The 26,471-nt window shown below is 42.4% G+C and overlaps 2 protein-coding genes across 3 annotated transcripts in view; both read right to left on the bottom strand.

Moving 5' to 3' along the window:
* LOC143715905 (sialic acid-binding Ig-like lectin 14) overlaps nucleotides 1-8,880 on the bottom strand; it is a 30,272-nt gene extending 21,392 nt beyond the window's left edge. The window contains exons 1-6 of one of the 2 annotated variants that reach the window (XM_077207804.1): nucleotides 8,833-8,880; nucleotides 4,545-4,627; nucleotides 3,999-4,412; nucleotides 3,360-3,653; nucleotides 2,877-3,137; nucleotides 2,651-2,676 (exon numbers count right to left, since the gene is read on the bottom strand). In XM_077207804.1, the coding sequence (XP_077063919.1) occupies nucleotides 2,651-2,676; nucleotides 2,877-3,137; nucleotides 3,360-3,653; nucleotides 3,999-4,412; nucleotides 4,545-4,605 (1,056 nt within the window). In that variant the 5' untranslated portion in view covers nucleotides 4,606-4,627; nucleotides 8,833-8,880. Of the gene's footprint in view, nucleotides 1-2,650; nucleotides 2,677-2,876; nucleotides 3,138-3,359; nucleotides 3,654-3,998; nucleotides 4,413-4,544; nucleotides 4,628-4,813; nucleotides 4,846-8,832 lie in introns of those variants that run through there. The other variant, XM_077207803.1, reaches the window with a different exon arrangement.
* A 2,459-nt stretch (nucleotides 8,881-11,339) lies between these two features.
* On the bottom strand, nucleotides 11,340-26,193 carry chrna10a (cholinergic receptor, nicotinic, alpha 10a). The gene is made up of 5 exons (XM_077207718.1): nucleotides 25,970-26,193; nucleotides 22,629-22,774; nucleotides 21,964-22,118; nucleotides 19,651-20,183; nucleotides 11,340-12,605 (listed from the first exon to the last, which is right to left on the bottom strand). Exons 1-5 carry the CDS (start codon nucleotides 26,034-26,036, stop codon nucleotides 11,893-11,895), a joined length of 1,614 nt encoding a protein of 537 aa, XP_077063833.1. The 5' UTR covers nucleotides 26,037-26,193; the 3' UTR covers nucleotides 11,340-11,892.
* Nucleotides 26,194-26,471: the final 278 nt, after the last annotated feature.

The raw sequence follows: 26,471 nt of genomic DNA, 5'->3' as shown, positions 1-26,471 counted from the left end.
CGCCATCTGCTCGGTCTGAGCTAAAATCAACCAATCGTCGATGTAATTGAGAATACGAATGCCCTGAAGCCTCAGAGGCACTAGTGCTGCATCCATGCATTTCGTGAAAGTGCGGGGAGATAAAGCTAGGCCAAACGGAAGAACCCTGTACTGGTACGCCTCGCCCCCGAAGGCGAACCTCAGGAACTTCCTGTGTTGTGGAAGGATGGACACATGGAAGTATGCGTCCTTCAGATCTATCGTGACAAACCAGTCCTCGGACCTGATTTGAGACACGATCTGCTTGATAGTGAGCATCTTGAATTTTAGCTTCCCTACCGAGCGATTCAATATGCGCAGGTCTAAAATTGGACGCAACCCCCCATCCTTCTTTGGAACGATGAAATATCGGCTGTAATAACCTGACTCCAAACTGGGAGGAGGAACCCGTTCTATAGCCTCTTTTTGAAGGAGCGTTTTCACCTCTTGTTCCAATACCAGAGCCTGCTCGGGGCCCACCACTGTGTGCAGAACCCCTCTGAATTTTGGTGGACGACACCTGAACTGGATAGCATAACCCTTTTCTACTGTCTGCAGGACCCAATGAGATATTTTTGGAAGGCTTTTCCACTCTGCCAGAAATTCTACTAAGGGTACCAGCCTCTCGAGACTGGCCTCTGGTGTAACTTGAGCAGCAGACGCAGCGCCCTGTAACGGCGCACCGGCAGGGAACAACTGGTCTGACCGCTCTGAGACCCTCCTCAGAGGGAGCGAGCGTCCCTCGGGAAAGCGCTCGCTGGGATCGTCTGTGCCCCGGCATAAAGGCGGGGTTGGCAGAACGAGCCCCTGAGGGCACCGAGGAGGAATGGGCACCGTAAAAAGAGGTGAACACCTTTCCGCCTCGGTGGGGACCACCCTCAGCATCCTGAACGGCTTGGCGTCAGGACTTCTTCTTAGCCGAAGCCTTCTTAGCCAATATAACTGTCCTCAGATCAGTTCTACTGGGAGAAGGCTTCGGCTGAGAGTGTCGCGGCTGAGCCCACTGTCCAGCAGGGGGAGCACGAGACGCGACACTCTGCCTCTGCTGCGCTCTATGTGATGAGCTCGAAGACGGCCGGGGCTGCTCCCGCCCAGCAGCCCCAGGGACATGAACTTTAAGGGGAAGAAACTTTTTAAAAGCTGCAGTTTGTTTCTTTTCTTCTTGGAATTTATCGATAACTGAATTCACAGCATCACCAAACAACCCCATGGGAGAAAGAGGAGCATCTAAAAGAAAAGCTTTTTCTCTCTCTTTAATATTAGTCTGATTTAACCACAAATGTCTTTCTGCGGCCACCAGAGCTGCCATAGAACGACCCATTAATTTGGCCGATTCTCTGGTGGCACGCAGGGATAAATCAGCAGCCTGACGCAGTTCGCGAACTACGTCAGTACTGACCTCCTCACTCTCACTCATGTCCCTTAGCAGATCAGCCTGGTATGCCTGCAAGATTGACATAGTATGCAGACATGACGCAGCCTGACCTGCTGCCGAATATGCTTTACCCACCAAAGCCGAAGTGTTTCTTAAAGGCTTGGTGGGTAATGCCGGTGCCTTAAAAGATGATGCTGCTTCGGGGGAGAGATGGCTCGCAAGCGTCTCTTCCACACGAGGCAAAGCACCATAACCATGAGCCTTGGCTCCCATAATATTAGCGTATGTTGAAGTCTGGGGACTAAACACTCTATATGACACCGGTTTTCTCCATGATTTCGACACCTCGGTGTGGAGATCATGGAAAAACGGCAGGCACCGGCGTGGAGGCTGCACACGTGACGGCAAAAATCTCTCATCCAACTTTGATTTAGAAACTGACTCCTGTCTAGTCACTGGCCATTCAATATTAAGTTTTTCAACAGCTCTTGTTAACACCTCCATAAGCTCATCACTCTCAGGAGTGTGGGGTGGCGAATCCTCCACATCTCCCTCAACACTAACAACATCAAGTTCCTCAGAACTGGATAGCTGCAGCATTGGTGCCTCAGCCCGAGCGGAAGAAACCGCAGCGCGTGCTTCCGAACCCGGGACTGAGGCACTGGATCTCACAGGTGAAGGGAGAGATAAGGCAGAGCCCGTCTCAAACCCCGCTGTGAGATCCATCTGCGATCCCCACGATAAGCGCCGCCGCTCTGCCTCGGCAGAAGCGGGACCCGAACCGCGGGGAGCGCGCACCGAACCGCTCTCCTCAAAGAGCGATCGGCGGGAGCGGAGCGTCCTTAACGGCAAACGCTCGCAATGCTCACAGTCTGCTCCCTCGAGAGCAAACTGGGCATGCTGAACTCCCAAACAAACAACACAAAGATCATGTGTATCCCCGCTCGTTAAATAACGCGAGCAGGGAGGAACACACTTTCTAAACTGCTGTTCGTCCGCCATAATCTCTCAATATATATATATATAGGGATAAATTGTTTGTGTGGTGCAGGGTATGTAAGACAGACAATATCACACAGGGACAGATTCACATGTAGCGCGACTGAAAGCACAGAAGCTAATGCGCTTGTGTTTTTGGGGTGCTTTATAGTTTCCTGGTCGATGACGTCACCCGCCTATGACGTTTAATCTCTCCATTGGGCTGATTCCATACGTGCTTCATGAGGAAGGCTCCAGGACCCCAGGAGTGAAGGACTTGTTTATTTTCAATTCATTTGTGTCACCTAGCATGTGATAAATGTTTGATGTTATAATTAGTAAAGATATATTTTCAGACTTTAGGGCTGTCCCCTGCAAACACGCAATGAACTTTCCTAGATGTGTCACAATTCAGTATTTCAACAGTTGCTGACATGATGTCAATTTCGTAATTTGTAATGTTGTTAGGTTACAAACATTTCATGTGGAATCTGGTTCTACTTACGAATGACATTGATAGTGATGGATGCATTCAAAGTCTCGTTCATATATGTTATCTCACAGACGTATATCCCAGCATGCTCCTTTCTCACATTGGTAATCATGAGATTTTCTGCAGACGTGTGGTTCCTGATTTTATCTGCAGTTCCACTGAAACTCCATACAGGATCAGAGGACGGTGGGTGACTCTCAACACTGCAGTTCAGGCGGAGAGTGTCACCTTCCATCACTTCGTCATCGCCCAGAATTCGAAGAGTCTGTACGTCTGGAAAAGAGCAACTGCATTGGTTTTGACACCATATTGACACAGTATGCAAGAAATAATCAATTTTAGTTCTACTCATTGATCAATGGTAGAAGAAGGAAGTTCTCAGCAGTGAAGCCTACGCTCTTCTGAACTGCATTTCAGAATTTTTGTTTTTAGCAATTGTCAAAGAAACATGCCTTTTCAAGAAGTTGGTTAAATATGTATAGTACTTGTACTCACACATTACTTCTAGAGTCCTACTGGTACTGATGGTTTTGTTTCCATAGCTCACGGCACATCCTACAGTGGCATTGTGCATTTTGGAAGTTGGAGTCAAGGGCAAAGTTGAGAGGTAAAGGCTTCTGGAGGTGATCAGAGTGATGTCGTCACCCTTGAGATTGGTGAAATTTTCTACTCTTGTCTTGATCCACCATGTTATTTCAGGTGGAGTTTCCGGGCAAGGAAAAGGAGCTGAACATGTCAGACTGGCTTCCACTCCTTCACTGAGAGGAGGAATATCCATTATAGGCTCGTCTGCAGAGAGAGGTACACAACATAATGTAGACATTGCAGATTTCCAGTGTAAATAATTGAGTCATTCTTTAAGAACAGATTTAGATCATACAAATGAAATGCATATTTTACTAAGATGAAAAGAAAAAGCAGTGTGATCAGCATAGCACAACCATGTGTTTAAGTTTATTTTTTTTAAGAAATTATGTCCAACATAGTTCCTCTGCTGAGATTATGAAATCATAACATCAGAAAACGTGCAGTGAGCTGAACATCCCTCTGAAACAACTGAGAACTGAAAGAGAACATCAGACTAGAGAAAAAGGCAGGACCTTTTAAACTTTGCCAAACACAAGCAAGCATTACCTTGAATGATGATTTTAACTCTGGATGTATATGTCATTTTATGTGTAAACTGCCCCTCCACTCTGAATGCATATTCTTTTTCATCTTCTGCTTTTATGTCTTTCATGATGATGCTGCAGTTGTTTTTGGTCAGATCAGGTTCAAGCATTTTAATCCGTTCCTTTTTGGTTTTCTTCTCTTCCCATTTGTTTTTTTGTTGTGTACTTACATTCCCCTTGAAAATACTTTTCTTACATTGACCATTTTTATAACAAGCTATCCACTGAACGTAATCAATAGGTTTTGCTTCTTCTGGATAGGTGAAGGTACATGAAATCAGAGCACATATTCCTGGAACTGCAATAATTTCTGCCGGATTGAAGGTGAGGCTCCAGTCCTCTTTTCCTTGAATAACAGAAGAATGTGATGAAATGCCTGGACACAGGACATCTCATAACTTAATAACAGTTGTCTGTTCATGCTCAATACATGTGCATGTATGAAGCTACACAAACTTCACATGTAGTGTATATGATGTACATTAACTGTAAAACATGTAATACGTACCTGCACACAAAATATTTAATACTAACACAGAGAGGATTGTACAGCTTGAAATGATCTGCATTTTAAACAAGCATTCCAGAGATCTACACACAAAAAAAGAAACATTGCTTGAGCATTAATATAAATGCTATGCATGCAAAATTTCAATATTATTATATATTTGAATGCAAATACTTTGGCAGTGCACATATAAAATATGTGCTAAAGAAATATAACTTTCAAATGGTTTTGTCAAATGTCAAAATTTACAGCATTAAAATTAACCTTACCGCTTCAAGTCAAACCGTTCACTGTGTTCCCAGAAGCTTTAGTTGTAAAACTGCAGAAGCAGCACACTAGTGTATAAGCAGCATCCTTCCTCTAGTGGAGCACTTCCTCATCAAACTGACACAAATGGGGGATTGTTGTGCATGACAAGCATACATATGGAAAGAAATTATTCAGTAAAACAAATAAAATAACCATAGTTTGATTCAAGTGTTTAATTAGCCAAAGATGCAGAATGAGTTTTTAGATTTGGAAGAGACGAAGGCAATTCACTTTTGGTCTAATGGAAATGTAACCACTAAAATGTATGTATGAAAAAATAAGTTATTTGCTTTGCAAAAATGTGGCCTGTCACATGGGCCTAGTTTTGTTGATTTCTGTTTAAGGACTTTTGTTTCGATTTTTTGCCATAGAAGAACCGTTTTTGGTTCCCCAAAAGAACCCTTCAGTGAAGATTTTTTTAAAGAACTATTTTTCTTTTAGTATGAAGATTATCTTGAATAATCTGAATATAATATATATATATATATATATATATATATATATATATATTTATTTATTTATTATTAAATGAATTAGGTTGAAAAAAAGAAAATACGGAAGAAGAAAAGGAGAAAAAAGAAAAGGAGAAAATACTATAAGGCTTCCAGTAAAGCCAATTGTAGGATTGAAAATAATCCAAGATATCATAAAATGAACAAAGACATTTGCTTTACTGTTTTAACACCCCTCTTTCTTACCTCAAGGACCATTTGGAATTCCTATAGACAAAGTGGTGCTGATAAGCTTAAAGCTGCAGTAGGGAGTTTTGAGAAAATATTGACTTGCCTGAAAATTTGAACAAGCACAACTTACAGGTCCAACCCCCTTGCCTCTCTGCTGTGCTACAGCCCTCCCTCCACAGCTCCTCCCCCACAGCGGAGCCTGCCGTGAACGCGCAGGCTAGTAAGCAGGACCACCGATGACGGCAGATTATAAACAGTAATGGAACATTCACTAATAGGGACGAAACATCAACAATATGCTTTATATTGACTATGGCCTGCCCATACTTTGACTACAAACTTGGTCCTCAAATCATTATGTATTTTGCAATACATGTAACTTTATAACGTTGCACTCTTTAAGTTATAAATAGCTAACGTTAAAGGATTAGTTCACTTTTAAAAAAACTTTTGCTGATAATTTACTCACCCCCATGTCATCCAAGATGTCCATATCTTTCTTTCTTCAGTCGAAAAGAAATTAAGGTTTTTGATGAAAACATTCCAGGATTTTTCTCCATATAATGGACTTCGATGAGACAGAAACAATCCGATTAGTCAGTTTGAACGTCTCACGGTCTCAGATGGTTTCAGGCATGGTCAGGGAAAGGATAAAAGAAAAGAAGATTGTAACTGTTGCTCTCTCTCTCTCTCTCTCTCTCTCTCTCTCTCTCTCTCTCTCTCTCTCTCTCTCTCTCTCTCTCTCTCACTCTCTCTCTCTCTCTCCCTCTCTCTCTCTCTCTTTTTAATTTTTTTATTATCTGGCTCTGCTTTTTCTGTCTTGTTTTTCGCTGGGTCTTCATTGCTCTTGCTCTTTCTCTCTTCTCTTTTCTAAAGCCTCTCTCTCTCTCTCTCTCTCTGTCTATCTTACAGGTAACATTTTACATATATGCTGGGTACAAAATTAATAGTATAAGTTATAGAGTAGCAGTGGGTAGTAATAGAAATGAAATGTACAGTTTTCTGTCATCTTTCTGACAACTTTGTAAAAAGTATGTAGCCTATATTAAATATGGATTAAACTATATATACATAAATGAAATAGCCGTAAAACTCCAGATATTTACCAATTTTAGAATAAGCAAAATCCAACATAATCGGATTTTAAGGACCTGCCTATGAGTTTTTTTTAAATTATTAACTTATCTCTGTCTGATGTCCTTGTTGGTCATTAAGAAAAACAGTATAACTTCAGTGTCTGTGCTTGTGGCCACCACTTCATGTATCTTGTCTCTGCTGGAAAATATATTCAGAGAATAAAACTGTGGACATGACTTTAGACAACAGTGTTCACATGCTTTCACGTCAACCATAATTCCATCTAAACAAATCACTCAGAACACCTGCATGTGAATAGTATTTGACATGAAAAATGAGACATGCAAAATGCGCAACAAAATATAGACATTAAGCATTTCCTTACCTTTGCCAAGACTCGTGACAGCACAAAACCACAGAGAAGATGACTGCTGAAACTGATATTCTAGACAAAAATCCAATTCTCTAATGTCCACTTGCATTTGAAAAGCTTCTTTACCTTGAATTTAAGAACACAAATTGTTATAGTCTTGAATTTCTTACATTTGTCTATATATAAGTGAAATATGTTTTTCGTATGTGGCATGTATATGTGTTTTTATGTCAAGGTGATTCTCCAGAGCTCCTTTCCATGGCCTTGAATAACAGAAGAATATGATGAAATGCCTGGACATGGGAAATCTCATATCTTAAAGGCACACTATGCAGGAATTCTGTTTTTGTCAAACAGCGACCCCTAGAGTCGCTGTGGAATACTTGCACTGTCGTAAATGCCCCCCACACTGGTACCTGTTCGGTCGGAAATAGAAGCGTCGGGCATACAACAGGCACAGATAGACTCGGAAGATATTGACCAGGTAATGTTTCACGATTTCATACAAATATTAGGCTACTGCATAGTCTACTGAACTACTGATGATGGTAAAAGGATAATAATAACTATATGTCAAGTGTTAGACTACTTATAATAATAAAGTAGCCGCGTTTGCTGGCTTATAACGTTTTTACATGATTGCTGCTAAATCTCAAGTAAATAGCCTATAGTCTATAGGACTACTGTATAATTTCATTTGTGTTTTTTGATTGTAATGTAAACATTACAAAATGCCAGATGACATCAATAAAGTTAAATGTACGTCGCATTATTTCATAACATTCGCCGTTGTGATGTCATTAGACATGATTATTGCAATTTATCATAATAGTTAGCAAATTGTGCTCGTTTACACTTTTTACAACCTTCTAGGCTTAACTTTATTTGTGTCCTGATAACTTTGTGAGATATTGACAACTGTTCTCATGATAATCTCATGATAAATTATTGGAATGGTCTAATTATCAACAATGGATGAATGAACAGCATCGTAAAAAATGACATACTACAAGCAAGCGCAACAACATACAATATAGAACGCAAACAAGTTTACAAATAAGATATTTACTTACTAGTCCATCAACAAGATCGGCAGGTCAGCATTGCTGTTGCATCCAGTGCTGCTTTTTAGCTCGCGCCAACGAGTAAATGCCCGACCGAGTGGGACTCTTGTCCGGTTCCTCACGCGGTCAGATTCTCTTTTCCTTTTCAAACTTTCTTCCGACCGCTTTTTCTTTGCTCGTTCCATCGTCTGAAATGCGCGCAAGTGTCTGCGTGCTTCATATGTTGTTGTTGTGTGTGACGTAGTTGCCGTAAAGCAAGTCGTGATTCTCGCGAGATTTGACGGGGGCGCTCCTCTCAAACTTACATAGCCGTTTTTTCCAGCGACGACCCCCCCAAGCTTTACTACCAGGATGATTCGTCCTACTATGAGTTTATTTACCACCGAAATTACTTTGAAGCTGTTATATTAAGGTGCAATTGTTACATAGTGTGCCTTTAAGATATGTTTTAAGATGATGAACAGGCAATACTAGTTGCCTGTTCATGCCCAATATGTGAATGTATGAAGCTACACAAACTTCACATGTACATGATGTACAAATATTTCTCACAAAGAAGTGATGGTTGAGGAGTGTGAAGTGTAGAAGTTTTATAAAATAAAATAAAAACTGCACACAAAAAAAGCATTGCTTGAGCATTAATATAAATGCTTTGTATGCAAAATTTCCAATATATTATTCTATATGCAAATGCATTGGCAGTGCATATATAAAATATGTGTTGTGCCAGTGAAGAAAACTGAATTTGAAATTAAAATTGACAGCATTAAATGTGACCTTACCGCTTCAGGTCAAACCGTTCACAGTGTTCTCAGAAGCTTTAGTTGTAAAACTGCAGAAGCAGCACACAAGTTTACAAGCAGCATCCTTCCTGTGACGTAACTGAAGCTGGTAGGTCACATGACAATAGCAACATGGCGGATATAAGTCCGAAATGCATTCATACTACAGACATTCATATAGAACATTGTTTTGTAATGGTCGTGAAGTTCAAATTCAAATGTATACCTACTCAGTATAAGGTTTCACACGCACCATTATTTTGACTTTCCTTTCATTCCATGGTTCCTGTGCTTTTAGTTCCTGCTTCCTTGGTTGTCATGGTCTCTAAGTATGTTCTCATTTGTTTCCTTGGTTACTGATTATGTTCTTCATCTGTGTCTAGTTTAGTTTATCATTATCCTATGCATTTATACTCCTAAGTGTGTTCTGTTCACTGTCGGTTACTGTCCATGTTGCGTTTCTGGCACCTTTAGAATGATCTTGTTTGTTAAATTAAAACTGCTGCATAAGGATCCTCATCTCTACTCTTCCCTGCTAAAACGTAACATCCCGAGTGCATTAATTCTTAAAATTAAGGGTATGCACAGGCCCAAAAATAGATCCAATTGTTCTGTAGTGGTTAAGCTAGTAGTAGTGTGTGCAAAGGATAAAAGGAAGATTAAGCTCTGGGAGATGTGTGGAGAACAAATACAACAATCAACAAAGCTCCACAACATCTGTCAACAGTTGTGTAATGCTTTTGTTTCAGGCATGTTGATCAGAAAAGAGGACATGATTTGCTTAGTTTTTAGTAATGAAGAATTCATTGAACTTAAACATTAACTCACCATTTATGCCAGTAAACATCTAATATATATATATATATATATATATATATTTAAAAGAAGAAAAAAAAACCGAATAATTGATTGCCGATCACAAATCATTTAGGCTAAAATGCTTTATCATAAATAACGGAAATTAACCCTTGTGCATCAATTTTAAAAAAGATCCTTAGAGGAAAAACATGTCCATGTTAAAAAACTTAAACTGTCATAAAGATTTGACTTAAATAGTTCACCCAAAAATGAAAATTAGCCTATAATTTACTCACCCTCAAGCCATCCCATGTGTATACGACATTCTTCTTTCAGACAAATAAAATCGGAGTTAGGAAAGGTCCTCGCTCTTCCAAGCTTTATAATGGGAGTCAATGGGTATATTTTTTTTGAAGTCCATCAAAGTGCATCCATCCATGATAAAAGTGCTCCACACGGCACTGGGGGGTTAATAAAGGCCTTCTGAAATAAAGCGATGCGTTTGTGTAAGAAAAATATCCATATTTAAAACTTTATCGACTAAAATAATTAGCTTTGGCAGACGGCCGTACGCATTGATTTACGGTGAAAGAGTAATCTTTGACATGGCGCATGACGCATTGACGAATGCTGAAGCGCAGAGGATAGAGCAAAACAAAAGACCATTCACAAATTAGAAGTCTAAAACAATAATTTTTAAAGAGAAATGTTGAGTTTGAGCTTGAGTTTGTTGCCCAGCCCTGTTTGTTTGAAGCGCGAGAGGCGTAAAAGCTTACGCTACACCTACATCCTACATCATAAATAGTCAAGTGTTACTCTTTTGGCGTAAGTCGACTTGTGTAGGCCATCTGCCGGAAGCTAGTTATTTTAGTCGATAACGTTTTAAATGTGGATATTTTTCTTACACGAACACATCGCTTCACTTCAGAAGGCCTTTATTAACCCCCCAGAGCACTTTATGGACTTCAAAACAGAAATGGCCATGCACTGCCATTATAAAGCTTGGAAGAGCCAGGATTGTTTTAAATATAATTCCGATTGTATTCGTCTAAAAGAAGAATGCCATATACACCTAGGACGGCTTGTGGGTGAGTAATGGGGTAATTTTCATTTTTAGGTGAACTAACCCTTTAAGTTTTGTCTCATTTTAAAGAAGACACTTTTTTGTTGCAATTTTTTTAAAGTAAAGAACAAAAGTTATAGAGGTTTAAGTTTATGAAAATTATTTATGAGCATTATTTTAAATAAAATATAATAAAACATGTTGAACTCAAAAACTGCTAGAAAATCAAAGCCATAACTCTAACAAGTTGTGTTCCAAATTTGAGGATGATATCTCAAAAAATTTCAGTAAGCTTTCAGTAAGATTTTGCCCATTTTTACCAAATATTCCCCATTAGATGCCAGCAAAGCTCCATTGGTATACACAGTGTTTTGATTTTTGATTTGCATTAGAGTTTTTCTCTCTCAAGTGTTTTTATTACACGCATACAAACCATACTCTGACATCCATACTAACACACCCACACATATATAGCTGCATATTTTATCCAGTTTGGAATATAATACGCATAAGCAGAAAACAGGAATAAAGTGAATTTTTGCTTTATATGCCAAACCTGAGAAATGGCACCATCTGTTAAACAATAGTAAAAAAAAATCATTTTGAAGCCTTGCTAACAGAATGAAAGCCTATTAACAAAGACTGCCTCAGTTTAGTTAAATGGCCCTGGGATTAAAAATGTAAGTTTTAATGGCTTTAAATGGGGATTTATTTGTTCTTAAGGTCATATAAGTGTAACTATGTTTTTGTACCTAGTGTAAAGGAAATGGGGGTGAAATAGTGAAATTCCAATAAAAATACACACTTGTGTCAAAATGTATGCAGGAATTAACACAGGCAAAATTATCAAAAAACAAAACGGAAAAAGACAAAAATGTCCACAAGGACGCACTAGGGTTAAACGGCTCTCTGGAATACTGGATTCTGATTGATCAATTGCAGTACTCTCAAGTATTTTCCATATTGAAAAATACTCCATATTTCCCTGGCAACAACTTTCCTACATTGCCGTGCTAGTTTCATGTTTTGTGTCACTCAATGGTCTCTTCTTTCTCACATAATAAAATAACAACAACAAAAAAATCCTGATATGAAATATATTGTGTATCTTAATCGCCAAATATTTTCATTTTGATCATTCTGTCTGGGTTTGTTTTGTGATAAGTTGTGTCCTTATTTCAGTCACTAACACTTTCATGTCATATGGCTTTCCCCATTATGAGCAGGCTCATAAAGAAAACCATAATGAAAAACAGCCACATGAAGAATCGATCCAGAACCTTGGCAACCTTTTTCCACTCCCCCGTTCTTCTCGCCGTAGCTCTCTGATCGCGGTAACAGTTTGCGACATACTCGATATTCCTCATGAGATGCTGCTGCTCACACTTGGACTGCAGTTTGAGCCCACCATCATGATCTCTGCATCTATCCCCTCTTTCCCCTCCTCTTCCTGTGTCTTTCCCCACCTCTGCCGCCCCATCGTCGCAATCCATGCTCAAGAATATTCCCTCCTTCCACAAGCCGTAGCGACAGGTGGGGTGTTTTCCCAGTGAGCACGCCGGGCTCATCATCTGAGACATGTCTTCGGTGTCCTCTGTGAGTTTTGGAAATGTGGCATCTTGACCTTGCTCAAATTTGAACACAAAGTCGTCTTTCCCAGCTTGCCCATTCATGTTGCAGTTGGAGTCCGGCAGTTTCTGCAGTTGAGGCTCTGGTTTCTCTGGTTGCGGCGTCATGCAGTTCTCACCGACTTCATAGACGAAGCAAATCCTAGCCAGATACTGCAGGATGAATTTCTTGGCCCAGTCTGGGACTGGTTTGGCCTCGGGGCCACAGTGATGTATGTTCATAATAAAGATAGTGAGGGCGGTGGATGCAGTGATCATAGTCATCGTGGCTATGTAGTACTTTCCTGTAGAATGTAAGATAAGGTACAGAAACTTTTAGTGTCAGTTTTTTTTTATCAATACATGATTAAATTAGATTGACAAATTAAGAATGACATTACCAATTCTGTAGAATTATATAAAGGCTCTGTTATATGTAAGAGTTTAATGAGTCTGGTTCCTTAACTGTTCCATTAATGATTGTTTTAGTCATAAAAAAATGATAAGGGTTCAAAAAAGTGGGACGCAAGCAGCGGAATAGCCCATCTTCTTCATTTGTGTCTCACGGCTTTAAGCAAATTACAGAGAGAAACCATTCTGTACTATTGCATAAAGTTTATAAGGAGTGGGAAAGCGAGAAGCGATACTGCCCATCTTCCTTATAGACCGTATTGAAATGAAAGTCATACTTAGGATTAGACAAATCCTGTCACCTGCAGGATGTCAGCTGCCTGTCTGGTGCAGTCATAACAACCTTGAGCTGAACACACTCAAAACACTGGAGGTGATAGTGGACTTCAGGAGAAACACCCCAGCACTCCCCCCACTCATCATCATGAACAGCACTGAAGCAGTGGAGTCATTTAGGTTCCTGGGCACCACCATCCCTCAGGACCTGAAGTGGGACACTCATATAAGCCCCTTTCACACAGCGCGTTGATCCCGGGAAATTGCCGGGAAATTGCCAGAACACATTCTGTGTGAACGCAAACACGACCCGGGATTGATGCCGGGTTGGGGACCTAGTAACATTGTCGGCATCAGTCCCGGAACGCGCGCTGTGTGAACAAAAGCCGTAATCGATGTAGTGTCGTAATAATGATGCTGAAGTGAAGTGAAAGCAGGCTAGTGAAACGGTACGTAATGCGCTAGTTTATGATCGAATAAGAGAAAAAAATGCACAAGCGTGGTTTCTCAAGAGAGAAAATCGCAGCTCATAAGCAAACTAAAGACGCAGCTAAAACATTACATGTCACAACGATGTCATGTGTCTTTACGGGATTTTTACGGGTTGTGTGTGACGCACTGTCTGACTCCGGAAAATCACTGGCAGTGTGAATGAACCAAAATCAAACGAACCCGAGTCAAATCCCGGGTCACTTTATCCGTGTATTTTCCTGAATCTCTGTGTGAAAGGGGCTATAGACTCTATAGTGAAAAAGGCCTAGCAGAGGTTGTACTTCCTTTGTCAGATGAGAAAGTTCAACCTCCCACAGGAGCTGCTGAAACAGTTTACCTCCGCAGTCATCGAGTCTGTCCTCTGCTCATCTATAACTGTCTGTTTTGGTTCAGCTACCAAATATAAGTGACTACAATGAACAGTCAGGACAGCTGAGAGGAGTATTGGTTCCCTTTCAGTCGATAACGTCAGACGTAGTCGACGGTCGACTGAATTGGGATCTCGCTAGAGAGCCTGTCTTCCTCGAGTACTATTGAACGAGCCAATGTAATTGGCGTGCGTGATTCGCATCACACACTCCGCCCCCGCGGCGCGGATATAAATACGGAAGTGGATGCACGCACTAGTTGCCTTTCGCTTCGGAGCCGATCGTTTGATGTCTCTGAGAGTGCTGTTGTCTACAACGAGCGAGTGTGTCGGTGTTCTTCAGGAAGACCCTCCCAGTTCTGGTGTTCTACAGTGCGAGTGCAGCGGTGATCGCGAGCTTTGAGCTCTCAACTGCTGTTTTAACAGCAACAAATTTCTAAATGTTTCTGTGTGTTGATGGCTGGTTAGAGGGCGGAAAAGTGAGTGCCTCACTGTTTCAGTTCTCTGTTCAGTGTTGCCGCGGTCATTCCCCTGTGTGCTCCGGCACTGGTGACGGTCCTATTTTCTGAAAGAGCAACACGGGTGCGTTTGCGTCTTTTTCAAGATGTCATTCCGCCCGTGCGTTTCTGGGTGCGGTCGTTCCCTGTCTCTCTCTGATGGTCACAACTGTTGTGTCACGTGTTTGGGCTTACAGCACGCTGAGACAGCTTTTGTGGACAGCTCATGTTTTCACTGTGGGAACATGACTGTCGCAGTGTTGAGGGCGAGACTCGCCTTCGTTCGCGGAGAGCGAGTCCCCATTACCATGCCCCACCCTCGGGTGCTGTGTGGGATGGGTGACCGGAGGATAGTGTTGGATGTCCCGCCCGGTAACCATTCCCTGTGGGCTCTTCACTCCTCCCTTCCACTGCAACCACTGGAGCGGTCTGTCGACACAGGTGCACTTGTGTCCGGTGGCCGCTGCCTTTTGGGGGGATCCTCGTCTCCCCCCTAAGGCCTGTGAGTTTTCGTCTGTTCCGACGGGCAGAGCTTACAAAGCCTGTGGGCAAGCCCCTTCCTCTTGCGTGCCATGGCGTTGCTGCAGGCTAGGGCACCCATGGCATGCACGAGGGTAATCCAGACCGTGCGCTCATAGGTGAGCACCGCACTGCATCCGACCTCACCCTCCGGGGTACGGGTGTCGTAGCGTGCGTGATCGGTCTGGCGATGTCCACCTTGGTGGTCCAGTAGCGCCTTCGTTGGCTCAGCCTGGTTGGTATGGCGGATGCGGACAAGGTTCGGTTCCTGGTCTCCCCAATTTCCCAGGTTGGGCTGGTCGGCGACGCGGTGGAGAACTGCATCCAACAGTTCTCTGCCGCTCAAGCGCAGACGGAGGTCATCCGGCACATCCTGCCCCGGTGGCCAGCTGCTGCCTCCACCCGCCGCCGGTGGCAGCTCCTCCGCCTGCTCGTCGCCGTGGGCGTTCCCCGGCCGCCGCTCCTGCTGGCCCTCCGCAGCAGCCTCCACCCAGGCCTCAGCATGGAGCCGGCCGCAGTAGAGACGCCCAGCCCGCTCGAGGCGCTGCCAAGCCAGGTGGCAAGCGAAAGCATTCCGGAGCGGGCCGCCCAGGAATGGATGAGATGCTCTTGGAGTGGCACGATCACTCCCTCCCCCCGGGTGAGGGCCGGGTGGAGCCTTTGTTTGTGTGTGTGTCTGTTCCGCCGCTGGCTCCCTAAAAAAAAAAAAAAAAAGCGGAGCAAGCGGTGCCCACACTTCAAAGAGAGAGCAATTTCATCTGTTCCTGGGTCCCAAGAGGGCCAGTCTGGCGGGTGTGACCCTGTATAGCCTTACACCCCTCAGCTCCCCCTTGGTCGCCAGCAGGCAGCTTGGTGCGTTCGAGGACCCGGTCATCCGCCTTCTCACGCGCCCCCTGCCGCTTGTGGAGACAGGTAAGTGTTGCACAGCACACTAACACCACTCTCTCTACTTTGCTGCCCCACCTCAGGCTCGGCTACCCCGCTCAAGTCAGTGATAGTCATCACATTAGGTGTTGAGCAGACGTGCTCCTGAAAATTCAGTGATATTCATCACACCGAGTGTTGAGCAGTGCTCCTGACTTGTGCGTGCTTATCTTATCCTGCTGGCGAAGGATTTGATATAGCCGCTCCTCCAGCCGGTACGAAGGCAAGCTGTAAACTCGTTCTTCGTGCTACTAGGTGGTGGGTCGTGACCATCTTGGCCCAAGATTGGTCTGCAGCTCCGACCTGAAAGACATGTGCTTAAGAACAGATCTCTACCTTCCGCACCGCAGGCCATCCTGTGGGTTGCGTGTAAGGGTGGAGTATCAGTACAGTGTCCTTCCCTTCGAGTGCTCCAGAGCCCGTTGGGTCTTCAGGTCAACTGAAAGAGAGTAATCTCGCCCACGGGCTTAGTATCTCTTTTTCAGTTTTGGAGATGGACTCGGTCTAACACGTTTCTCCAATGAGAATGTGTTCAGCTGGTGTTTGAAGTGAGAAAGGGTCCCACTGGAAGAACTTTCAGAGGCTCCTGGGGTATATGGTAGTTGCAGCCATTGGCTTCCTCCATATGTGACCGCTTCAGCGCTAGCTTCATGATCGAGTCCCGAGGTGACCGTGGCAGAGCAGCTCACCCTGTGTGACTATAGTTCATCCCGGTCTGCTGCCAAACCCTCTTCAACAGAGGGGCCATGTACAAGGGCGTGTTTTAACGGGGGCCTGGGCGACCCCCGACTACACGGGCATTCGTGCCTCGAGTTGTTAGACATTGCGACCGCTGCTGTCACAACTCACCCGTCACCTCCTCCTTGGAGTCAGAAGCTTCTGAGGACGCTTTGTTCCACTCTTCCTGCTTTACTCAATCGTGCCGCCATCGAGCCTCACGACAGTTATAGCCAGGGCAAGTGGAGACTCCATCCCCTGGGTCCAGCTGGGTCATGACCATTCCGGGGCCGCTCAGTTGCCCCCCCGGTTTCATCTTTCCGCCAGTGTTTGTGTAAACCGAGCGGACTACCCTTGGACAACCACTGGGTCTCAGCTGCCCCAGGGGCCCGCAGAAATTTTACCCCCGTTTAACCCCAGTGAGCCTTCTAAAAGTGACTGCGACTCACGGTCGCCTTGCGCCTGCTCAAGTCAGTGAAATCATCACACTTCATGTTGAGCAGAATTGCTCCTGAAACTCAGTGAAGTTCATCGCACTCAGGTGTTGAGCAGCAATGCTCCTGTAGCTCAGTGAGTTCATCACACTCAGTTGTTGAGCAGAAATGCTCCTGTAGCTCAGTGAATTAGTCACACGCAGTGCTGAGCAGAAATGCTCCTGGTGCTCAGTGAAGTTCTTCGCACTCAAGTGTTGAGCAGAAATGCTCCTGAAGCTCAGTGAGTTTATCACACTCAGGTGTTGAGCAGGAATGCTCCTGAAGCTCAGTGAACTTGTCACACTCAAGTGCTTAGCAGAAGATGCTCCTGAAGCCCAGTGATCTTCTCATGTTGTGTTGAGCAACGCTCCTGTCTTTTTTGCGCCCGTCGCTTGCATCTACGTGCTAAGTCAGGAGAGGAACAGGTCTTCATAGTTGCCCCTTATTGGCCCAACTAGACCTGGTTCCCGTCGACAGCCTTCCTGACTTCCCCTGAAAACTCTTTCAGGGACGGGGCACGAGGGCACCCGCGTTCTTCCCCCGGAGATTCCGAGCGTTCTTACATCTGAACGCGGAGGTTCAGGTGCCTATCACAGGGCATGTGATAGTTACCATCACTTCTGCGAGCACCCCCTAGAAATGGGTAGCGTGCTTACGCCTTTAGAAGTGGAACCTAGTCGTTGAGTGCGTCTTCTCTCCAGAGGAGATCCTGAAAGCTTTCGATCACTTCAGTGCTCTCTTTCCTGCAAAATGGGTTGGAGTAGGCTGTTTTCCTTCACCCTCAAAATGATGTTGCCTCGGTGTTTAAACGACGCTCATCGTGTTGCAGAAGTGTGCAGAAGCACGTTCTGATCGTCAGGTTCCTGAGGAGCAAGGTCTTGTAAATCCTTGCGTCCCTCTTTATCCTCTTGGGCCTTGTCCTGGTGCGACTGCACTGCAGAGACCACCCCTGAGCCACTGCAGGCAGTGAGTTAAAAATTCTGTTATATCAGTTCTCCTGCTCGCGTGGTCTCTACTAGAGGGTAGGGACTTGCTCGCTTTCAGTCAACGTATTGTGCCTGGACTCTGGGCCGGCTAACTCTCACAAGCTGAGACCCCGGCTCGGATTGTGCCCAAGGTTCCTACCTCTCCCGTAATAGGAGCAGGTGGTGAGCCTGCAAGCGCTGCCCTGGAGGAGGCAGATCCAGCCCTGGCTTCTCTGTCCGTTCGCTTGGACGTGTACAGAATGCAAGCCATAGACTTCAGACCAGCTCGAAATATCTGTTGGAATATCCACTTAGGTGTTAAGCTCCTCTATGATGAGTGTAAAGTGCTCCGCCTGGGCGTTGACGATATGCTTTGCTAAACAGATTCTAGAGTTGGGGGCTGGACGACCCCTAGTTGAACCGCTGCTTCCCGTGGGCTCCCTTCTCATGAAGCCAGTTTCACCGTGAGCCCGGTTCAAGTGTCGGCTTGCTGCGCCATTCCCCTCCTATGGACTGGATACGTGCGCCTTTCTACTCCAGTTGAGTTCCCTTAAAATTGAACCCTGTTGAGTTCCTCCACACCCCTCCGACGTCGGACGTGCGGAACGTCTGGTGTTAGGCCTACCACTCGTAAGCAGTGTGGAACCGGTGTTAGGCTGGGTCCATATGTTGCGGTCCCTACGGCGACCCCATATGTGTATTCTTCCACGATACGGCTCCCTGCGGCGAGCCCGTGTCTTCCCTCGGCAGAGTCTCTCTGCCGTCACTGTCCGGTGTGTCTCCCCCGTCTTAGGCTGGAGCCACCCCTGTGACATTCCATATGTTAGACTGCCCGGTTTCCGCCCAGTTCATATGTGTATTCTCCACGTTACCTCCCTCTGGGTTGGATGTGGCTTCCGCAGCGTCCCTTCCTTCCAATGTACGGGGAACGCTTTCCCAGTGGTCCTGTAGGAACAGCAGTGACTTCCCTGGCCTAAGCCCTGTCCTTCCCCGCCTTAAGTTTGCGGGGGCATCAGGAGGCTTTGGTTTAGGCACTGGAAGGTGGCAGCGTTAGTGGCGTGTTCAAAGGGTGATCCCAATTCAGTCGACCGTCGACTACGTCTGACGTTATCGACTGAAAGGGAACGTCCTGGTTGCGTATGCAACCCACCGTTCCCTGAAGGAGGGAACGGAGGACGTAGTCCCCTTGCCACTACCGCTGGACCACCGCTGACCCCAGGTTACTCTCGGCTCCTCAGCGAAAAGCAACTAGTGCGTGCATCCACTTCCGTATTTATACCCACGCCGCGGGGGCGGAGTGTGTGATGCGAATCACGCACGCCAATTACATTGGCTCGTTCAATAGTACTCGAAGAAGACAGGCTCTCTAGCGAGATCCCAATTCAGTCGACCGTCGACTACGTCCTCCGTTCCCTCCTTCAGGGAACGGTGGGTTGCATACGCAACCAGGACGTTCCCCTTGCACACCCTCCAAGATCTTTACACCTCCAGAGTGAGAAAAAGGGCTATGGAAATCACTTTGAACCCCACACATCCAAACCCCCTCTCTCTTTGAACTGTTTCCATGTGTCCGGCGCTACAGTGCACCGAACATCAGAACAGCCATAATGGTATACACTGGCTTTGCCTCTTTACTAATTGCGCATTCAAACGTTGTATTTGCACAAACTCTAACCATATCTATAACTTGTCAAATAGGTGTGATTCACCTATAAGAGGTACATTCTCTGAGGGAGGCATGATCTCAGCCACCAGCAGCTGAAACACGGTAAGCGCCAGCATCACAGTAACCCCCAGTGACACTTTCTCCCCAGAGTCTGCAGGCAGATAGAAGCCCAGCGGAGCCAAGAATGAGATCATCACGCAGGGAATGAGCAAGTTGAAGACGTAAAATGAGGCTCTTCTCTTCAGTTTCAGAGTGTATGTCACGTCCGGATAAGGATCTGCACAGCACCCATACAGAATGACGTTTCTCTTGGCCGGCATTCCCAGCACCTCCCATTCCACGTTGTCGACCAAGTCGGCAAGATCCGCACTCTCCATGGCGTTCAAAATGTCAAGCTGGTTACCATTGTAAGTCCAAGACCCGTAGGTCAGTCGGCACTGCTGGGCGTCAAAGGGGAAGAACGAGACATCCACTTTACAGGAGCTTTTGGTGATGGCTGGAGCATCCCACATGATCTGGCCATCATGGCGTATCACCACATTGGTGTCCATAGTGCTGGTGAAGTGATCATCAGCACTACAAGAAACAGAATATGCTATTAGAGTAAACAGTCGAGTAATTGGGCTCATTATAAAAAAGGGCTTTTCACGTTCGCATTGCTCATAATTTAGCCAGGGTTAACAATTAATCCTGGGTATTTATAAACTGACGTTTCACACTGCACTTTCCTAAACCGTGGGTTAACGTTCTAATTTGCATATGTGTCCCTGGATGAGTGTTGATATATATACATACATACACACTGCTTATACTGTGTGTGTGTGTGTGTGTGTGTGTGTGTATATATATATAAATATATATATGCATACATACACACTGCTTATACTGTGTGTGTGTGTATATATATATATATATATATATATATAGCCTATATACTTAGCCTGGTTGCACAAGTGCACTAATACTTGTTTGAAACATATTTTGCTTTTAATACATTCTTTTTTAATTGTATATTAACAGCTTCCAATCTTAATTTGTAAATGTTTTCCAAGTCTTACTTCCAAAAGAGCTCGATGGTCATAATTTAGGAGGCTCTTCTACTGTATGTACATCCCTCTATTGAGTAAATTCCTCAAGGTCTTTTTTATTATTTGTTTTTGGATTGGATTTAAAACTGGGCTCTGACTGGGCCATTTTAAAACCTTCTCCTTTGACGACTTAGATTTGCGTTTGAGGTTCTTATGAAGAATTGTTTTTATTAATAATAATAAACATCCTACTCATCTTCAGATTTTAATGGTTATTTCCAAAGAACATCTATGAATTTACTTGGATTAATTTTTGCATGACAAAAGCTGCCGTCAACACAGGGGTGTGTGGAGTTTTTATAGACACTGTAGAGTCATTAGGTTTCCCTAAAATGGCAAATAAAAGTGGTCAAGAAAGAATCTCAAGGCACAAGATTAGAGTAATTGTTTCTGTGTTTTATGTTGTTTTTTTCTACAACACGTTAAACTTAAAGAAACTTTCTGTCAATATGTATTCATCCTCATGTTGTTCCAGACCTGTTTGACTTTCTCTCTTCATTAAAAACAAAATAAACTCTTTCATACAATATAGATAAGATTTAAAGCTTTACAAAGAATGCAAAAGCATCATAATAGTGGTTCATACAACTCATGCACTATAGGCCTAGTCATCTGAAGCCATACGTTAGCTTTGTGTGAAGAATTTCCTGAAAATTCATGTGGAAATAAAAAAGTTGCAGTGTTTATGGACAAATCCGTCTTTCGAGCTGGATATTAGCAATGAATCAGTTGATGCTGTTCATCAAACTGATTTGCTTAATGAACAAATCATTCAGACCAGTTTGGTGAACAAAATTGATCGATTCATTGAAAATGGTCAATGGTCAACAATGGTTAAATGTGAGTCTGTTTGTGAGTTAATTCATATTTGGGTGAACTGCTCTTTTGATGGGTTTGTTTCAGATTGTTCAGGGTTGAGTATCTTTGAAATAGATGCCACAAAAAAGAACAACCTTTGGAAAAAAATGGTGCGGTATAGGCTAAGACCACTGCAAAATTGACTAATACATTCCAGAGGTGCTCCAAATTCACTACAAGAGCAGCTGTATCATACTTGAATATTAAGGTTTGCTCCATTTATGCTTTTTTTTAATTGGGAATAAATTATTTGCCTATTAATATACCTTAGAGCCATAAAAAACAGAAACAGACGATTTCCTAAACACTTAACCATAAATGCATTTATTAAGTGTTCAGCTTGTGCCTCTATGTGGAGAAAGAAGAAAGAGTAAATAAATAAACTCAAACCCGATACCAATCCGACCTACTTGTTATATAGGACTATATCAGGTCTCCATACATAACTACCAGGTATACGGATGGTATCAAGTCCGTCATAGTTATCCTTATTCCAGGTGAGATACTTGTCAACCCACACTTGCCGTATCCACAAATACGCCGTCAGAATCTGGTTACGCTCGTCCTGGAACAGAAGCGCATCAGTCAGGGAAAGTGACTGGGAAAGGGAAACATTAAGTCCAGGGAAACATTATTAATCATTCAAAATGCTATTTCTTGCCTTAGAGAAAATAAAACCGAATAATATGTTTCAAAGTCAATTTATGGGCAAAAAATTAGTTTGGCCAGTTTGCAATCTCAATTGAATGGCAGGCATCTTATACAGCATAGATTGTATTTAAAATCTTCACTTCACCAGTTGATTTAATAAACTTGGCATCCCTAACTCAACAAATGGGCTACTAAACCTTAAAAAAAAAACTATTGCAATATATTTTATTATATAGATGCTTTATTTGGCCAATAGCACTCCAAATATCATATCAAATATACAGTATTTAGGAAATAATAATTCCTTTATTTCCTTACTGAATAACATATCGCTCAGCATTCATGATGCTTATCTGTGTTTGGCAACACGTTCTCTACAGTGTCCTCATTTTCTGTCAGGCTGTGGTTTTATGGGGCAGATTACCATGTCAATGATTTGAGAGAGGGTGATCTGAAGCGTGACATTAAGGATATCTTCTGTGTCCTCCACTGGTCTCAGTGCATTTGTGTAGTTGCTAAATAAATCATTGAGCAGTTTCTGGGCGTATATCCCACTGGCACTCCAGCAAACTGGAATGAAAGAAAGACATTTGTTTTACAGATTCAGTGATAACATGCTAGCAGTCAAAAGTTAGGACTCATTAAGGTTTTTTATATGTTTTTTTTTTTAAAGAAATCTCTTAAGGCTGCGTTTATTTGATAAAAAAAATACAGTAAAAAGCAGTAATATTGTGAAATAGTTTTACAATTTAAAAGAACTGTCTACTATTTAAATATATTTTTAAAATGTAATGTATTCCTGTGATGGCAAAGCTGAATACATTTGTTCAACAAGGATGCATTAAATTGATCAGATGTAACAGTAAAGCCATTTATAATGTGTTACTAAAGACTTATATTTTTCAAATAAACTCTTTTGATTAATCAAAAAATCATGAAGAAAAAAAGATCATGAATATTAAGCAGTACAACTGTCTTCAACATTGATGATAATAAATGTTTCTTGATCAGCAAATCATCATATTAGAGTCATTTCTGAAGGATCATGTGTCACTGCAAACTGGAGTAATGATGCTGAAAATTCAGCTTTGATCAAATTACATTTTAAAATATATAAAAATAGAAAGCAGTTATTTTGCAAAAATATTTTACAATATTACTTATTTTTACTGTATTTTATAGTAAAATAAATGCAGCCTTAGCAGTGTTGGGAAAAGTTATTTTTTAAAGTAATGAATTACAATATGCGTTACTCCCTTTAAAGAAATTCTCATCTGGGCTGGACTTGCTTTTTTGTTTTTAAAGGTCCCATATTATGCCCCTTTTCACAAGATGTAAAATAAGTCTCTGATGTCCCCAGAGTTTGTGTGTGAAGTTTTTGCTCAAAATACCCAACAGATCATTTTTTACAGCATATTTAAATTGTCATTTTTTTGGTGCTCAGAAAAACGCACTGTTTTAGTGTGTACCCTTTAAATGCAAATGAGCACGGCACAGGGGGCGGAGCTTCAAGAGCTCTCGCTCAGTCTCAGGACAAGTTCATCTCAATAATAATATCAGAAACTCTCAGTAACGGTGTTCATTTCGACCCGGAGTCGGACAATAATGCCCCCAGAGTCAGAGTGCTGTATAGAGATGGAACAGGTATAGTTTAGTAGTTTAATTACGGTTATAACGTATTTGTCACTGCTTGTATGTAGGCTATCCACTATGAATAACCTACAAGTCTGCTGTTTCGGACCAGGTCCGAATTATGATCAAACATATATACTGATGAGTTTAATAAAGTTTATTGTACATAACACAAAATATGAATTATCAGTTTTACTTCAGAAACTCACCGTAAGAGCTGAGTAAACAGTAGCCTAAGATAAGAAGTGCGCAACTGTAGCCTACAGTCACAGAACACCTACAACGCTGGGAGACAGTCTCGTCAGTGCAGCAGCTGTAAACTCGATCAGGGGTGCGTTTCCCAAAGCCAACTATGGTCGCAAGTCGTCGTTACCAATAGAGTTCAATGGAAATTGCGATCATAGTTGGCCAATGATGCTTTTGGGAAACGCTCCCCAGGGCGGGTCTATGCTAGAACGGCATTGTCTGTCAACACTCGTGGGCGGGGCCTGTACTTAGTGACGTCACTAAAACAGCATTCTGAAAACAGGTCGTTGGGAGACACTGCTGATGATTTATGGGGATTAATAAAAAAGGAGTGAGTGGATTTTTATCACTATAGGGTGGTTGTGTACACACACTGCCAACACACATTTATGTCCAAACAGCATGCAAAAGTGAATTGTACATAAAATGGGACCTTTAACTAATAAAATATCTCTATTTCACGCCTGTACAGAAGAAGTCGCAGCTCAAACAAACCTTTCAGCTGTGCTGCCATTCTGCATTGAAGAAGACTAACATTTAGGAGAAAGAGTTCAACTCTCTTTAGATTATACATAAACTATATTTGTGTAATTGAACATATTTAATTATTGCAGGTAATCGTAATATTCTGAGTTTGCATTTGACTGTTTTTATTGATTTTGAGGAATACTGAATGTGTCTTTGTGCCAGTGAGTAAATGCATTGTCACATTTAGTCTAGAATATATCTATAGTCATTATAGTCTACAATAATCATCATGTTCACACACAGCACACACAACGCCTCTGCACTTTCTCATGATTTCTCTCAACATGAGAACAGAAGAGCTATCGGTCTATAAATGGGAAAACGAAGTAGGCCTAACTTGCTTTACTTATTTGAAAAAGTAGCTCCGATATTTTGTTGTAAATTTAAAAGTATTTTTTTACTTAGTTACTTGGAATCTGATTATGTCACTCATGTTACTTGTAATATCACTGAAAATGTCAAACTTTTGACCAGTATGTATACTTTTAAATCGAGTCTAAATGTTATAGCAAGTTTATTTACAGTGCATTTATTCATTTAACAGTTGAATACTTACAAAGGAGAAGACAAAACTATTAATTGATATCATAATCACTTTTTTCAGTTTTATCACATATTTGACATGGTTTTGTACTGTTGGACAGGAATAAATCAGAGCCACATGACAGCAGTTGTGTGACGGATAACACATGTCCACATGACAGATGGCTTATTCATGAGGAGTGGAGTGAAGAGATTTCCCACTAGATTACCCATCTGAATCTATACAACATCAGAAGAGATTGAGTAAATCTGCCATTAAGCAGTTGGTCGATATACTGCTATTGAATATTTACACCGTTATTTGCCATAAAAAAGTATATAGTTCATGAAACACACTTTGACCCTCTGTGACAACATGCCCCATAAGCATATAACATGGTCTCGTACTATATGGGGTTACATAGTGCAGTATTAAATTCCTGCGCGAGAGGAAAAGGATTATTTAACGAGTTAGTGAAACTATGAGAACATTAGACATATACAGATATGGACTTTGCCAGATGTTTGCAACCGCTTTGTCATTTCAATAAAGCTCTAAAACAGATTTACAGAAAGGATTATCATGTTGGATTGACTACGAGTTGACAACACACGGAATATAAAAATCATTAAGTGTTAGGAATCAATACATAAATACAGTAAAGGGAAAATGATGCATCAGCCTTTTGACCAAACATCAGACACATAGGCCTATTTGATATAAAACATGAATTTGCTTATAATTTTAAGAAGATTTAAGACCTAAAAATGCCAGAATAGATGTGAACAGAAACCGACAACAGCACAATGACAGATCGATGTGTAAGAATGTATTACCTGGTGTGAGCATCAAGCAGAAGACAAAAAAGGCAAAACATTGAACATTCGTGACAGTCATCTTCATTGGCTATCGGACATAAAATGACAGGTGAATAGATATTTGATTCATTGAAGATCTAGTCCTGGCAACTTCAGAGGACAGCTGCTGTATGAAAGTCAATAAAACATGGACACTAAACCGTTTAATCCTCCAAACGGAGCACATGTGTAATCCAGGCTCTGTGCATCATTTGATACCATATGGGACGTCCCTCGTGACGTCACGCCAGTTGTAGCAGCCATTTTGACGGAATAGAAAATGCTATGCTGCCGGTGATAACAGCTCGTCGCGAAATATTTCTATCATCGTTTTAACTTTTATTCATTTGCAGGATATGAATTCTTTATATCAACAATTACATTTTTGATATCAACAATTTAATTATTGATATCAACAATTAGATTCTTGATATCAACAATTGAATTCTTGATATCTGTAATTGTATTTTCACTAGTGAAA

This window comes from Siphateles boraxobius, unplaced genomic scaffold (genome assembly GCF_051911475.1).
Source record: "Siphateles boraxobius isolate OS27281-9 unplaced genomic scaffold, OSU_SipBor_1 6, whole genome shotgun sequence".
In the NCBI taxonomy this organism is placed as follows: Eukaryota; Metazoa; Chordata; class Actinopteri; order Cypriniformes; family Leuciscidae; genus Siphateles; species Siphateles boraxobius.
This window is presented reverse-complemented; position numbering and strand designations above follow the sequence as displayed.

Excerpts from the sequence above, each read along its gene's own strand:
- chrna10a (XM_077207718.1), bottom strand. The coding sequence starts at position 26,036 with ATGAAGATGACTGTCACGAATGTTCAATGTTTTGCCTTTTTTGTCTTC. Across the intron at positions 22,775-25,969 it reads CTGCTTGATGCTCACACCAG|TTTGCTGGAGTGCCAGTGGG; the intron begins GTAATACATTCT and ends CTTTCATTCCAG. Across the intron at positions 22,119-22,628 it reads TCTCTCAAATCATTGACATG|GACGAGCGTAACCAGATTCT; the intron begins GTAATCTGCCCC and ends CTTCTGTTCCAG.